Source organism: Carcharodon carcharias, chromosome 5, assembly GCF_017639515.1.
Source record: "Carcharodon carcharias isolate sCarCar2 chromosome 5, sCarCar2.pri, whole genome shotgun sequence".
Classification (NCBI taxonomy): Eukaryota; Metazoa; Chordata; class Chondrichthyes; order Lamniformes; family Lamnidae; genus Carcharodon; species Carcharodon carcharias.
This window is the reverse complement of record NC_054471.1, coordinates 199,170,180-199,185,733: the sequence shown is the minus strand read 5'-3', so window position 1 is coordinate 199,185,733 and position 15,554 is coordinate 199,170,180. Positions and strand designations below refer to the sequence as shown.

Below are 15,554 nucleotides of genomic sequence, written 5' to 3'. Positions count from 1 at the left end.
TTACACTCTCTCTGTCTCTGTAATCTCTGGGTTGCCATCTCTCTATCTCTCTCTGTAATCTCTGTGTTACACTCTCCCTGTCTCTGTAATCTCTGTGTTACACTCTCCCTGTCTCTGTAATCTCTGTGTTACACTCTCCCTGTCTCTGTAATCTCTGGGTTACACACTGTCTCTGTAATCTCTGGGTTGCTCTCTCTCTCTCTCTGTAATCTCTGGTTTACACTCTCTCTCTCTCTGTAATCTCTGTGTTACACTCTCCCTGTCTCTGTAATCTCTGGGTTACACTCTCCCTGTCTCTGTAATCTCTGGGTTACACTCTCCCTGTCTCTGTAATCTCTGTGTTACACACTGTCTCTCTCTCTCTCTCTCTCTCTGGGTTATCCTCTCTCTAACTCTCCGTCCAGTCTCCGGGTTGCCGCCGCTACATTTCAGGGCAGAGAGACACACATTAAACCCCCCGCCCCAAAAACCGTGTGCGCAGCTCCAGGCGGAAGTGTCGTCCGGAGCCACTCCTTACCCCGGTGCAGCGGCGTCAGTCTGTAGCGAGCGCCTGGGATTTTAAAGGTAGTGTAACTGCGGCATTCACCCATCATTTAAGATGAAATAACGCCTGTGAATGTTGCAATGGAAGCTGCAGCCACCCCCCCCCCCCCCCACCTCCCCACTCTCTCTCTCTCTCTCTCTCTGTCTGTCTGTCTCTCTCTGGCTCTGCACCCAGCGGAGACGGGCAAGGCTCACGGGAGCTGCCAGCGCTGCTGCTCCCTGTCCTCTGCTTAGTTTCTGGATATTGTTGAGGAGGCGGTTTTTGTTGTTAACGCCATTTTTCGAAGAGATTGGGGTTTTTTTTTTCTCTCTCTCTCCTCTTCTTAAAATGTCCTGAAAAGAAAAAAATATCACAGTGTTTGCCCTGCGTGTGATCATTGTAAGGTGAGAGAGGGAGGTGGAGAAGTCAGATGCATCTCTTTCCATTTAGTGTTTTGGTTTTTGAAAACGATTTATGTTTTTTTTTAACTCTGGGCTGCTTTGCCCAGTGGTTTCTTGTGGGTGGAAGTGAAAGTTCAAAGAGACAAGCATCCGCCTGTCTCTCTCTCTCTCTCTCTCTCCAGTTTCTTGTCTCTTCCCCCTCCTCCCCACCTGAATTGTTCCTGTGTTAACAGGTATGTTCTGCTGGAGCTAGGGAGGCTTTTACCCTTCTTGCTTGTGCATTCTTAGAAAAAGAAACACCATCGCCTGGGCCAGGAGAAGCAGCATTTTCAGGGGGACTGTACCAAGCTGCTGCTGGTTTGAATTTATGGGCGACTGCTCTGGAAATAGAGAACAAATAAAAGTTTTATACCTTTTATTACATTAAACATTTGGTGTGAATATCCTTTGTTGGTATCCATTCTGGAGGCCAGTTCTGGGCATCAGCGATTGCAATACTGATTTTTAACCTAGCTATACACTGTCATCAATGTATCCTGGGAAGAGTTGCACTGTTCTTGTGCTTGCTGGGTAGGAGAAGAATGGGTTCATTCCTCTGCAGTGAAGTTACTGTTTACATCGAAGTGTTTTATTTTGGGAAATGTGGCTGGATTTTCTCATTTTCTAACCTAGTTTCGCTGATTACTTACCATTCTCCTGGAATCAGCAGTGAAATATATTTAATAAGTTTACCAACTTCCTTTCCCAAAATGTTGACTTGTTGGCTGATATATGTATAATTTAGTGTATATATGTTGTCTATTTTTAGTGTATATATTGTATATTTTTCTTTTGTGCATGCAGGCATTTGTTTGAATTCACGAAGCACCTTAAAAGAGCATCTTACTTCATCTTACTTCTGTCCTGAAAGCATTGACTTGTTGCCAAAGTCTGTTGGCTTGATAAGTAATATTTCCTCCCCAGTATTTGCCTTCTGTCCACACATTATTGAGCACATCACAGCTGAGCCTAGTCCAACAGCAACTTGCATTTATGAAGCACCCAGATTGGAGTTGCTTCTATAAGACCATAAGACATAGGAGCAGAAATTAGGCCATTCGGCCCATCGAATCTGCTCCGCCATTCAATCATGGCTGATAAGTTTCTCAACCCCATTCTCCCGCCTTCTCCCCGTAACCTTTGATCCCCTTACCGATCAAGAACCTATCTATCTCGGTCTTAACTACACTCAATGACCTGGCCTCCACAGTCTTCTGTGGAAATGAATTCCATCTCTCAAGGAAACTAAGTTGGTTTCTAATTATATATCAGTTTTTATCACAAACTAGCTGTCGAAAAACATGGCCATGCCACCTGCTTCAGTTCAAAGCTGTGCAGGAATGATTGAACTCTTGACAGTGAGATCATATAATACGTTGTAGGTCCTTGTTGGTATTAAAATGATTGGGGCAAAGAGAGTCAGCTTTCTGTATCCCAGGAAGCACTTGGGAATTATGCACTATAATCTGGGACCTTAATTTTTACAGGAAAGGAAATGTCTGATCTGTGGAAAGTACATGTGTGAGGGTAGTCTGGGAATGAAGGATTTAACTCTGGGAATGAAGGATTTAACGCTGGGAATGATGCTGTGGACAATTGGTGAAGGAACATCCTTGACAGGAGGGCATGGCTGAAAATGAGGAGTAGAAAGCAAAAGTGAATTCCAGGAAGGAATAGCTCATGAATCAAACTTAAAGTACAATGATAGTGGGGGGTAAATGGAGGAAAACATTATCGAACAAAATGAAGTATGAGGGAAAATAATTCAGTAAAGTAAAATTGGACAGTGAGTGGGCACTGGAATCAGAAGAATGCTAGAAAGAAATAAAATAGAATTTAAATAGAAAAAGTAGAAGCTGAATCTGAAGCCTAAATAGTAAAGGGAAATTAACAGGAAATAAAATGGTAAATGTAGGACGACTGAAAAGAGCTGATGGTAATGTAGTTTGTGTGATGCAAAAATATTGTTTACCAAAGGATAAGAACCACTAAGTCACAGATTAAAAGAACTAAGGATATTAGCCTGAATTTTTTTAACATGCTTTTACTATTAGTTATTCTTGTAGATAACTATTAAAAGATGGTTTGGTTTTAATAAAAGTTCTATTACAAGTTCTGGGAAGCCTTGATCATATTAATGATGCTCTAACTCATCACTCTATAACAGCCTGATTTAAATGTGTTGTATTTCTTTATATATTGAGGAAATGTTCATGATCTTCTACAGAAACAAATTATTGCTAATGACAATTGACCAGAAGCACAAAATTGAAAATCAAAATCAGGGATTAATGTTAAAACAGAAAATACTGGAAAAACTCAGCCGGTCTGGCAGCATCTGAGGAGAGAGAAAGAGTTAATGTTTCGACTCCAATATGACTTCTTCAGAACAAATACCTGATCTGGCTCCCTCCTGTGCTCTCTTTTTCTAACTTTGTTCCACCTGTAATATTAGAAGCGAAAAGTTGCTTTGTCACAGAGGTGAAAAAATAAGCTAAAATCTTTGCTGTGTAATAATACAATTCGTCAGGTCAATTGTTTATGTTCCTAGGTGTTCTTGTGTTAACCGTAATGATGAATACATTATTGAAATTATTTTGTGTAAGATTTGAACGGTCTCCAGATTTGTGTTTTATCTGAAAATAGGCTGCTTCTTTTCTCTCTCTGGGAGGTGCAGACCTCTTGGCTGGGGTACAGTTCCATGACTGCTGAGATGTCCACTCATCCAAGTAGATGATTTTCGAATGAATCCAAATGGTGAATGATGGCAGGCTATTCAGATGGGGGAGGGGAAACTGGGACTTAGGGACCAGCATGTTGGAAGGTGGATGGGTGCAATCCTGCACTTACCTGACATTGGCATTTGTGTGTTTCATTTTGACTTACTGATGCGCTGTAGCATGCACCTGTAGGTCACTGGATAGCAATCGGGTGTGTGGTTTTTTTCCCTTCTCTCTGTTCCTGCTTCTTTAGTAACATGGTGGATGCACCACATGGTGTATCACTAAACCATACACAACAGAAAAAAGCACACTTGTGGATGGGGTTAGAGAATGCAGGAGAACAAGGCTGGTGACCCTGTGCGTTTGTAACTGAGGAGAGTTTTTATATCCCAAATCAGCTGAAACTGCTTTGCAACGTCAGATCTATAAAATATGACTTAATTCCGTTGGTTTCCTGTATGATGTGCTGAGCAATAATCGGTCAAATATCTCTTGATAGATGCCCTAAATATCAATATATAGTAGTTACGGGCATAAATCTAAAAACTACATCAAATAAGCAGGAAAAGTTATTTAGTAATGCCACTCCCCCAGCTGGGAACTCCCCCATACAAATCAGGAAGAGTTCGGGTATAGTTTTGAGCTTTGTGACATGAAGGGTATTATTGTACAACTGAGGACCTAAGATCAATCTTAGCATGCTTCGATCTGGATGGTTTCTCCGTGTGTGGGGCCAGGGTTTCACACAGGCACTGGCTATTCGACCAAGGGACAGATATAGCCAGTGTAAGTCAACAACAGGCCACAGGCACGGAGTCTGAATATAGAGAGAACGCACTGTCTGTGGCATCAATGTGATCTCTGCCTTCAGAGATAAAACCCTTCAAACCTCCCCCCTGTGCTTCGGGTACTAATCCTGAGTTTATAATCTTGTTACGGACTCTCCTTGTTAATGCACCTTGAGCCTGACAATACATGTTACAAGTCCCATCATAATTGGTGTTTTTTGTTTGTTTGTTGTTGTATTTTGCAGTTTCTTGTGATGGCACAAAAAAACAAGATCGACTCTGAGGTGGAGGTTTCAAGCAAGAAGTTGTTCAAACCAAAATCAAAGCAAAAGACAAAGATGAAGATACGAGGTAAAAATGAATTTTGATAAATGTCATCCAGTACACTGATTACCAGAAACTGGATATTTGACCTTCCCTTTTGTTCTTTATCCCACCTCCCTCCCCTTTCACGCACAACCTGTCACATTTCTAATTTCTCCCACTTCTGATAAAAGGTCACCGACCTGAAATGTTAACTCCGGTTCTCTCTCAACAGATGCCACCTGACCTGCTAAGTATTTAGAATATTTTCTCTTATGTTATTTCAGATTTGTAGCATCCGTAGTATTTTGCCCCTGAAAATTAAATGTCCAACATCTTACAGTTTTTTTCTTTAAATGGTCACCGCTGGAAATGTATTTTGAAAAAAATCTCCCATTATGTTTTTAATGATGGCATAACAGTTTGCAGTATGTATTGCCTACCTACAATCATCAGGCTACTTAGCGAAGCAAGAAGGGTTGCTCGTTTGCCCTATTAAATGCTTTCAGATGAATGTATTTACCTTACCTGGATGTATGGTTATTTCAGAATAAACAGAACAAATCCCAATTCAGTCTTCATGATGGTGAACAGAATAAATTGCGGAATTACCACAAATCTCCAAAATTCAGCGGGGCCTGAGTTTGAGTTTGAGTTGGAAGGAAAGGAGAAGAATTTGGTGAATTTCAATTTAGTAAAAAAGATGGCAGAAAAACTGAGGGCCAACAAATCTTCTGGGTTCATGCCCACTGCAGGCCTCACCAAAGTCTGTTAACTAGGGAAGGTTGCAAATTTAGAAGTTCCGAGTGGGGTGCCAAAGCCGGTATGGATGCACCTTGGCCACCCACCGTCTCCCAAACATCCAGTGCTGGGATGGGAGTTACCTAGTCTTGTGTGCCACACTATTGACAGGGCTGCATTTAACATACGTTGTAAAGAAACTTATCTTTCTCTCTTCAGAGGCCCAGTCTGCGTTCCGTACCTATTCCTGTTGGACGTACCTACCACCCAATTTGGGAGCCTCTACTTGTGGCCCCGCCCCTGCTGTGTCAGGGCAGTGACCTTATTTAAATTGGGCAGAAGCTCCACCCCAAATAAAGACCATGGGTCAATTCTGGGCAAAGTTGGAACGAAGTATGCACTTGGTAGCAAGAACCAGGGATTTTTTGGGCCCGTAGTTTGAGAGAGACTGCAATACAAATATATTCACTGTGAATAAGTTTTAATGTTTTAATTTGAGTTTTGCCATTGGTGTTCATATTTACTTGTTTACTATTTCCATTTCAGTGACTAAATCTGGTTTTATGACTCTGTTATGTGGTAGGAAGAATTATTTTTGTTGATGTATAGCTGGACCAGGGTGGGGATCATTGAAAATTAAATGCGTGCTTGTATGAATATTTTATTTTGTTTTTATCTTTAAATTGCTTCTATGGTTGCACGAGATATAAAGGGATAACAGCTTCCCTCAGTTTTGCTTACTTCAATGCCCCAGGAAACTGAGAATTTAGATCTAGATGTTTTGTTTAATGCTTCTTTGATCCTGTCCACTTTGCAAAATGACTGCAGATCTTGATAGGCTACCTATTAAGGAGTAACATTCAGAATGAACTTACAGTAGCTTGAATTAATAGTGAGTGAAACCTGAAGTGTTTGTACACACGGGTGCGCGGAACGTGTGGAGTAATTGACCGAGAGAGTGCGTATATCATTTAAAAAAAGAATTGGATAGATAGTAGAAGCAGATGGACAATTGAAAGAGACTTTTGTTTTTGGACCCCCCAAATGGATTGCTGCCTGTCCGCCAGGAACACCTTTTATTATTTTGTTATAATTCAGCATTCCCAGGGCAGGTGTGGTATTGGATAGGCACAAAGTGACGTTTCCTTTCGAATGTATTTTAGCCAGAGCTTTGGGTCTGCAACAACTGCATAAAGGCCCATCAGAAATATGCCTTTTTACGGAGTGAAATTACTGAGTGATATTTGTGCTGTGTCTGACCACAGTTAGTAAGAGATTAAATTAATCGTACAAAGCCTTTTTACTAAGGGGTACTTGCTATTATTTAATTTTTGAACGAGTTCTATTTTAGTTCAATAAATGTACCATACGCCAGCCATTTCAAATATGCAGTGTTTTAACAAGTCTTAACCCATTATAACTTGCTAATAAGGTCAGATTTTGAATACCTCGTTAAGTCTTGAGTGCCTCAAGAATTTTTTGTTTAAGATAAATATAACGTGAACAGAAAGAGGAAAGAAATGTCACAAAGCTATAATATTTTTCATCATGTTATTGTAGGCTAACGGGTGTGAGTGTGGATTGTTCTGTCCGTGTGACTGATTTAATTGAATTAGAGTCAGATAGACTGCAAGGTTGAAATTATCAAAAGTTAGGTATAAAGCAGACTTTTGAAATGAAGATGGATAAACTAGGATGAGGTTTTCACAGATAAGGTGTGAATGAAATTTGCAATTTTTTAAATAAGTGAAGGGGTGGTTTGGTTTTCAAAGGGATGGTAGGATGTTTACAACTAACAAGATAAATAGAACAAGGGTTATTATGTGTATTTTTCCCAAAAGGAAAGAGACTGTATTGACAACAAAAGTTCTTTTATATTATGGGGAAAGTAAGTACCCGATGACACGTAGAACAATGGGATTTTGCACATTAAAGAGAGCAAAACAGATATAAAGAAGGATTGAAGGTCATGTAGGGGTGTGGCCATGTAAAATCTGGAAGGACACTGGGTGAAGCAACCTTGGGAAAAGCCTCTGTCCATTTTTGTAAAAGAAGTCTGCTGTGTCCAGTAACCAATGTTGGAAATGTCTTTGGAATTCCATTGTTGAGTGGGTGCTGTGGTAACCTTGCTGGTTTGCTTATTTAAATTTAAAATCTAATTTGGACTGTTGCCTTAAAGGGGGTGTGTAGTTGGGACTTGGGTTAATTAGAAATTTTGGGATTTATAATATCCAGTAACTGATCTCATGTCTGTGTTTAAATCTTTTCTACTGAATTCAGAGCACAAATCTTCTCATAATACATACAAATTGTGACAGCGTAGCCAAGTTTCCCTTGTGGATTTGGTCTGCTTGGCACATATCACCTGCCACATCATAGCAGAAATAAAGACATTAGGTTTTCTGTACAAGTAGAGGATCAGTCATAATTTTGTGTTGGCGTTAAGCAACTCTGATTTTTGTTTTGTGCCAATGTTGGTTTTTGGTTTTACATTTGTGTGATATTGAATCATGCGATGTCTCTTTTGCAGGTTTCTCCATCACTTTTGTTCTTGAATTCTTTATTGCAGTTTCATAGTATCACCACGATGTGACTTTTCTAGGCAGCACCACCTTAAAACATTAATTCCTTCTGCCATTGGCCCACAGTGGCAGCAATGTGTACCATCTACAAATGCATTGCGTTAATTTGCCAAGGCTCCTTCGAATAGAAGCTTCTAAACCTGCGATCTGTACTGCCTAGAAAGATAAGGGCAACAAATGCAGATGGTGTTGGTGGGAACACTGGCCCCACCACCTGCATGTTTCCCTCCAAGCTGTTCCCTCACTCTCGTTGGGTCTAAATCCTGGAACTTCATCACTAGCCACACTGTGGATGTACCTACACCACATGGAATGCATGTGTTCAAGAAGGCAGCTCACCACCACTGCCTCTAGGGCAACTGGGGGTAAGCAATAAATACTGGCCTTGCTGGTAATGCCCACATCCCAAGGATGACTTAAAAAATAACTAGTTTGTTAAGTCACTGCTGTCACCTCTAAGTAGGTTTTGGGATGCCACTGCATCAAATTTAACACCCACACGAAGAATAAACCTGGCATAAATTGTAAAACTCTCTGTATGAGGTACAGCTCTTTATGTCTCAAGAAGTATATACACTTTCCAAAGTTATTTCTCATTTGTTTATTTTTTCCCGGGTCATTTGCAATTCTTCTTCCTTTCTTCTTTGGGTAAGTGTCAATTTCAGGTATTCAAAATGTATACAATTGTAAGGAGTGGAAATTTCAGTGAATAGATTGGTTAAGTAAGGTTTTCAGATGAGGTTTTAAAACATATTTTACTTATTATAAAGGATCTAAAAAGGAAAGTAGAGGTGGAGATAAATCATCAAAAGGAAAAGATGCTGAACATCTGGAATTTCAGGTATGAGTCTTTATTATTCTTTTGATGATCAGGCTTGTAAATCCATAATTCCTAGCCCATGCTACCAAAATTAAACTAATGCTCATGTCTGTCACTGTCTTGGTCCCCATTGCACCATATTTTCTCTTATAGCTTCCTGTGTAAGAGGAAACCAACAATTATGCTCTCGCAAAAATTGTGCTACACACAAGGAACTTTCTGTAGCTGTATTTTTTTTAAATTCATTCACAGGATGTGGGCTTCGCTGGCTGGGCCAGCATTTATTGCTCATCTCTGGTTGCCCTTGAGAAGGTGGTGGTGAGCTGCCTTCATGAACCGCTGCAGTCCATGTGGTGTAGGTACACCCACAGTGCTGTTAGGAAGGGAGTTCCAGGATTTTGACCCAGCGACAGTGAAGGGATGGCGATATATTTCCAAGTCAGGGTGGTGAGTGACTTGGAGGTGAACTTCCAGGTGGTGGTGTTCCCATCTATCTGCTGCCCTTGTCCTTCTGGATGGTAGCGGTCGTGGGTTTGGAAGGTGCTGTCGAAGGAGTTTTGGTGAATTCCTGCAGTGCATCTTGTAGGTGGTACAAACTGCTGATACTGTGCGTCGGTGGTGGAGGGAGTGAATGTTTGTGGATGCAGATGGATTGCAGTTGGATATAATAGATCTGCAAAACTTTTAATCATTTTCAATTACTGTTATTGTTTTCTTATGCTCTTTCGGTAATGAGATGACTTGCTGTGGTACTGTTTTCTTAGCTATTTGTGCCTCTGCCTCAGCCAAGTCTGGTTGTTCTTCATGTGTGAGGAGCTTGGACAGTATTTGTCAGCAGGATATTGCAACTTACTCACTGAGTTGCTCCATTGATATTATTGGCTGTCTGTGTGTGTGTGTGCGCGCGCGCGCGTGCGCATGGGAGTGAGTATGACTTGTTTTTTCCAACCCCCACCCCACCTATATAGCAAGCAAATCAAAGATTAACTGTTGTTCCCTTCAATTGTGGCTCCTTTTATAACATTGTACCTTCCAATCTGGCTTTGGCCCCACTGAGAATCAATTAGGTTATTAACTCTCTGAGATGAATTGCAATATACTTCAGTAAAGTTTGGATCCAATTACATATGCAGTACAGCAACAAACCATTTGGCCCAATTACTTCATACTAGCTTTTAGATTTCATGAGCTTCCTCCTATTTAACTCTATCAGCATTAACAATCTGTTCCCTTCTCCCTCATATGCTTATTTAGCTCCTCCTTTAAATGCCTCTATAGTACTCGCCTCTAATATTAAGTTCCTCCAAATTATAGTACACTTATCTAGCTGGTTATCTGGGAAAACACTTGCCTGCAAGGATGAGGCCAAGAAAGGCGATTCCTGACACATCAAGGGTGTCAAATTGATAAACTTCATCTTTGGGTGGGAGGCATTGATGCGGTGTACTTGATCCTTGGTGTTGCCACTCAAGAGGTGGAACATAGTCATTTCTGGCATTTTAGATGATCCCTGGATCACCATCCGATAACAGTTTTTGGTCAGACTATTCATCACTGACTCAGCTCTTTTCAGCAGGGGTGTGTGGATGGATTAAAAAATTCCAACCCCCACCTCCGCCACTGACCCAAATTGTTTTAATGTTTATTCTCAACGAGCCAATTGCATCTCGTGCAATGCTGTACGCACACATCCCCCCAACACTGCTGAAAGCCAATAATATCAATGGAGCAACTCAGTGAGTAAGTTGCAATATCCTGCTGACAAATACTGTCCAAGCTCCTCACACATGAAGAACAACCAGACTTGGCTGAGGCAGAGGCACAAATAGCTAAGAAAACAGTACCACAGCAAGTCATCTCATTACCGAAAGAGCATAAGAAAACAATAACAGTAATTGAAAATGATTAAAAGTTTTGCAGATCTATTATATCCAACTGCAATCCATCTGCATCCACAATCATTCACTCCCTCCACCACCGACGCACAGCAGCAACAGTGTGTACCATAGGTGTGTCTTAATTATCATTAAGCTAGTCCAGAAGAGAGAGGGTTGAAATATAGGGTATATATTACACAATGGGCATCTTTTTTTCTTTTTCCCCAAAATTGGCAATATTAATCCTGTGGAGTGACAAATCTGCACTGACACAGTGAACAGTGATCGTGACTTTTATAGTGACTGTATTTTGTTTTCGCACAGCATTGCAGGAGATGCAATTGGCTCGTTGAGAATAAACATTAAAACAATTTGGGTCAGGGGTGGGGGGGGTGGAGTTTGGGGAAGGGGGATGGAATTTTTTAATCCACCCACACACCCCTGCTGAAGAGAGCTGAGAGATTGGTTAAATTCTTAAAAATCTGAAATCCTCTGCAAACGTGCCTACTTCTTGTTTAACCAGGACAGGCTGAGCAGGTGGAGCCAGACGTTGAACCTGTTCTCAGGAAGAGGGTCAGTAATTATAGTGCGTTAATGATGCTCCTGCTCCTCCAGTGTCTGTCTGCAGCCTTCACGTGCAGGTTCTACCACCCAACAGACAGACCGAGCCTCTCCATCTTGCTGCTGCCGGTCAGGGAGCAGCGGAAAATTTCAGACGAGGTCCTGCTGTTGAATTCAGCAGAATCTCTGATTCCTGGTTTTCCCGGCTGCAACCAGTCCTCCCGCTCCACCCCCTTCCTCGAAAAACGTCCGTGCCCTTTTGCCTGAAGTCGGCTTTGCCTCGCCACCAAACCTTAACCATACCCTGGTTGTAATTTGTCCTTTTTTTTTGTTTGATAGGAACTGAGAAAAGATTACTAGCAATCTTTAAAAAAATATATATATCAGCTTGAAGTATAAATGCACTTCACTTTGGAGAGTAAGGTAGCCTATTTGATCTCAGATTTGTGGAATAAATTCTTTTCCCAGTGTCTGTGTTCCACTATAATTTTAAAATTATTTACAAAAATGCTTTTCTTTTTCCAGACAAGTGAACCTCCCGAAAAAGATTTGGAACCAAGAATACAAAAGATAAAGATCACTTTGGGAGATGAGAAGTATGTGCTGTTTGCTGGACTGTATCCATTGTTTACATTGATGTTCTGAATACGACATTTTACATTTGTCCCTTTAATATAATATTTCCGCTTTTAATTTACCAGTTTCCCCTCCTTACAGATTTCCCTCCTGGTCACCAGTGAAAATGGTTTGCCATGTGCTTTTGCTTGTACAGTCGAATATCCTTTATCTGTACGTCTGACAACCGAACGTGTTTTTGAACCGACCCTAACATGAGCCAACAGAGACCTCGCTGACCTTTTGCGCAGGAAAGCCTGTGACCTGCAGCACGGACCTGACGTTTAGTGCGGGAAGCCTAGTTGTTTTTCAGTCACACGCTTTTCGCCTTGCCTTGTGATTATTTAGTGCTTTTGAGTTTTTATTGTGCTGCGAACGTGTCAAAAAGACCATCCGATACCATCATTGGTAACAATGAGCAACAGAAAAGGAGGCATAATTCATTATCAATTGCTAAGAGAGTGGAGTTGTTGGAGCAACTTGACTGTGGTGTGTCTGTGACGCAAATGAGTGAGGATTATGGGATGGGTATCACATCCGAAATTCCAGAATATCGGAATACCAAAACACAATCGGCCCCAAGGGTTCTGGATAAAGGATACGCGACCTGTAGAATTATTTGACAAAAGAACAAGAGGCAACATGAAATGCTTTGTAACACAGTGAATTGTTGGAATGCGAAATGCACTGCTTGATAAGGTGGTGGGTGCAGATTCATTAGTAATATTCAAAAGAGAATTGAATAAATACTTAATAGGAAAAGCATTGCAGAGCAATGGGGAAAGAGCAGTGGAATGGGATTACTTGCATAGCTGTACTGAGGAGCTGGCACAGGCATGATGAATCAAATGGTGTCAACTTGTGCTGTATCATTCTATAATAGCAAAATGAATCGCATTTATATTACCTTCATCCATGCCAATCTTGTTTGTGCCCAAAGCCAGGGTTGTTCTAACATATATTACTAAGTTTTGCAGCAAGGAAACAGGCCATTCCACTCCACTGGTCCTTGCAGGTGTTTGTGCAGCACGTGAGCTTCCTCTCACCCCTCTTCATCTAACATATTCTTCTACTCCTTTCTTCCTTGTGCTTATCTAGTTTCCATTTAAATGCATTCTGTGCTGTTTGCCTCACTACTCCTTGTGTTAGTAAGTTCTACATTCTAGCCGCTCTGTGGGTAACAAAGTCTCTGCTCAATTCACTACTGGATTTGTTGATGGCTATCTTAAATTTATAATCTTTACTTGATGTAGTACAGAAAGTGGAAATAATTTTAAATAAATAGTGGGATCCCAGCAATGCTCTCAGATAAAGTAGTCCTGCTTCTCCTCTCCATAGCTATTGGAATCATTCCTTGTGAACCAAGTACACTTCTTCAGTGGGTTGTTCTAGACTGCTATTGAAACAATCATGATGTTTACTTGAACTTTTTTTTTAAAACTAGGGCTAAACAATACAAAAGCAATTTTGTTACCAAAGACAGCCAAGAAGAGTCTTTCAGTGATGCTTCATCCTCAACGTCAGACGATAAGGTTAATGGCGAGGATGATGGACAACTGGCAATCAGAAAGCCGAGATACTGGTTAGAGATGAAGGGGATGGAGGCGTATGTGGAAAAATGCAAGCAAAAAGAGAAAGGTAAATTACAAATCTTATCTTTATAATTGTGTAGTTTGCACACAATCTCCGATTTTCATAAGCTTGGAGGTGGGTGGATCATTTTGAAGGATCAGCAGGCATCGGGTTAAAGATTACGTTGCCAGTACACTAATAGCAAAGGAAGTGGCCTTTTTTAGAGGTATATTATCTGTAATTCCATCGTCTGCATTCTTGATTATCCAAGAAAGATTTTGTGGAAGTTGGGGATTAGTTTCGCATAAATCACCTAAAATGCAATTGGACATTTTGAAATGGCTTTTCACAGATTCTGTGTGCACTGAATTCAGAAAGTAAGTAGTAGTTATCTGGATGCGCAGTACCTGGTAGAGTTTACTCTCCAGGAAGTTAACAGTCTGGATACCAGCAAGAATCATGGCTCAGTTCTTTCAAGTGCACCTTTTTTATTTAAATAGAAGAAGCATGGAATCTATCTGCACGTGCTCAAAATAAGATCGAATGATCCAAGTAGACAAAACACTTACCCAAAGTATATGGGCACTCTGATTATAGGAGCATGTGTGTGGAGGGGTGGGTAAGAGACCCTTCATAATGGCATTTAACTTATGTTTCACTAATTACTTTTCACTTGAGGTTTCAGGAATCCCAATTATTCCACAATAAAAAACGCTACGTGCTGGAATACTCCAGGCCAGGTAGCCGCTATGGAGGGAACAACTCAGTTGGTTTCATAGGCATGTAAGATCATGTCTAACTTTTTACTGTTCTGTTGAAGCAGGTTTTAAGGCAGTGCAGGGGCACTGAAAGGCAAGAGGGATAAAAAGAACTAAAGGGGCGATCTATCATAGGATAGGAAAGAAAAGAGGATGGTGTCATGCAGAAGGAGATGGCAATGGGACAACTAAAGAAACAAAAGGTAGTATTAGTGGAGGTGTAAATGGCAATAGCAGAATCATCAACTGCCTGGAGAAAAGAAAGGGTGGTTATGATCTGAAATTGTTGTTCTCAATATTGAGTCCAAAAAAAAAAGGCTTAAAGTACCTAATCAAAATTTGAGGTGCTGGTCTTCAAGGTTCTGTTGAGCTTCATTAGAAACAGGGTAAGAAGCCAACTCCTGGATTGGGGCAGAGAATTAAATTGACAGGCATCTGAAAGCTCAGGCTGTCTTTCTGTGGAGACATGTGATCATAAATAGTTGTGCTATGATCAGTTCCTAAGAAAAAGAATCTGCTTTATAGAAAAATTGCTATTTCAATGTCCAATAAGGTGATCTGCTTCCTTCCATGTCATGGTGGTGCAAGGGGTTTGGGGAACAAATGGGACATGACCATTTGAATTCTTATTGTTGCAGACAGCCCCTTTACAGAACTCTGGACTGCACTAATAGAAGTTAACTGATAAATCTAGATAAATGGTGGCAATTTAGGGGAGACAGTGGCGTAATGGTAATGTCACTGGACGAGTAATCCAGAGACCCAGGCTAGTGCTGTGGGGACATGGGTTCAAATCCCACCACAGGAGCTAGTGCAAGTTGAATTTAGTTAATAAATCTGAAACATAAAGCTAGTCTCAGTGACCATGAAGGTATCTTCAACTGTCGCCAAAACCCATCTGGTTTGCTGTCCTTCAGGGAAGGAAATTTGCCATCCTTACCTGGTGGTTGACTCTTAACTGCCCTCTGAAATGACATAGCAAGGTCAGTTCAAGGGCAATTAGGGATGGGCTGGTCTTGGATTTTTTTGGCGTGGGTCTCTGGTCTGGTACTTCTAAAATCCGGCCTGCAACAGGATATCCAGTTTAACGGCGAGTATATTTGTTACCTGCTTTCAACTTTGCTTCGATTCAAATAAAAATCAATGGATTCTGAGCAGAGAACAAAAGTCAATTTCTTAGGAATTGGGCAATGTGATAGGTCAGCACACAATTCTTTCATTCCTGTAACCCCGAGTTCAAATGCAGTCAAA

At 40.9% G+C, this 15,554-nt stretch overlaps 1 protein-coding gene across 2 annotated transcripts in view; it reads left to right on the top strand.

Annotated features, from left to right (window-relative positions):
• Positions 1 to 520: 520 nt before the first annotated feature.
• znf512 (zinc finger protein 512) overlaps positions 521 to 15,554 on the top strand; it is a 41,987-nt gene continuing 26,953 nt past the window's right edge. For both annotated transcript variants that reach the window (XM_041188336.1, XM_041188335.1), the window contains exons 1-5: positions 521 to 564; positions 4,720 to 4,825; positions 8,871 to 8,941; positions 11,884 to 11,954; positions 13,418 to 13,611. In XM_041188336.1, the coding sequence (XP_041044270.1) occupies positions 4,729 to 4,825; positions 8,871 to 8,941; positions 11,884 to 11,954; positions 13,418 to 13,611 (433 nt within the window). In that variant the 5' untranslated portion in view covers positions 521 to 564; positions 4,720 to 4,728. The remainder of the gene's footprint in view (positions 565 to 4,719; positions 4,826 to 8,870; positions 8,942 to 11,883; positions 11,955 to 13,417; positions 13,612 to 15,554) is intronic.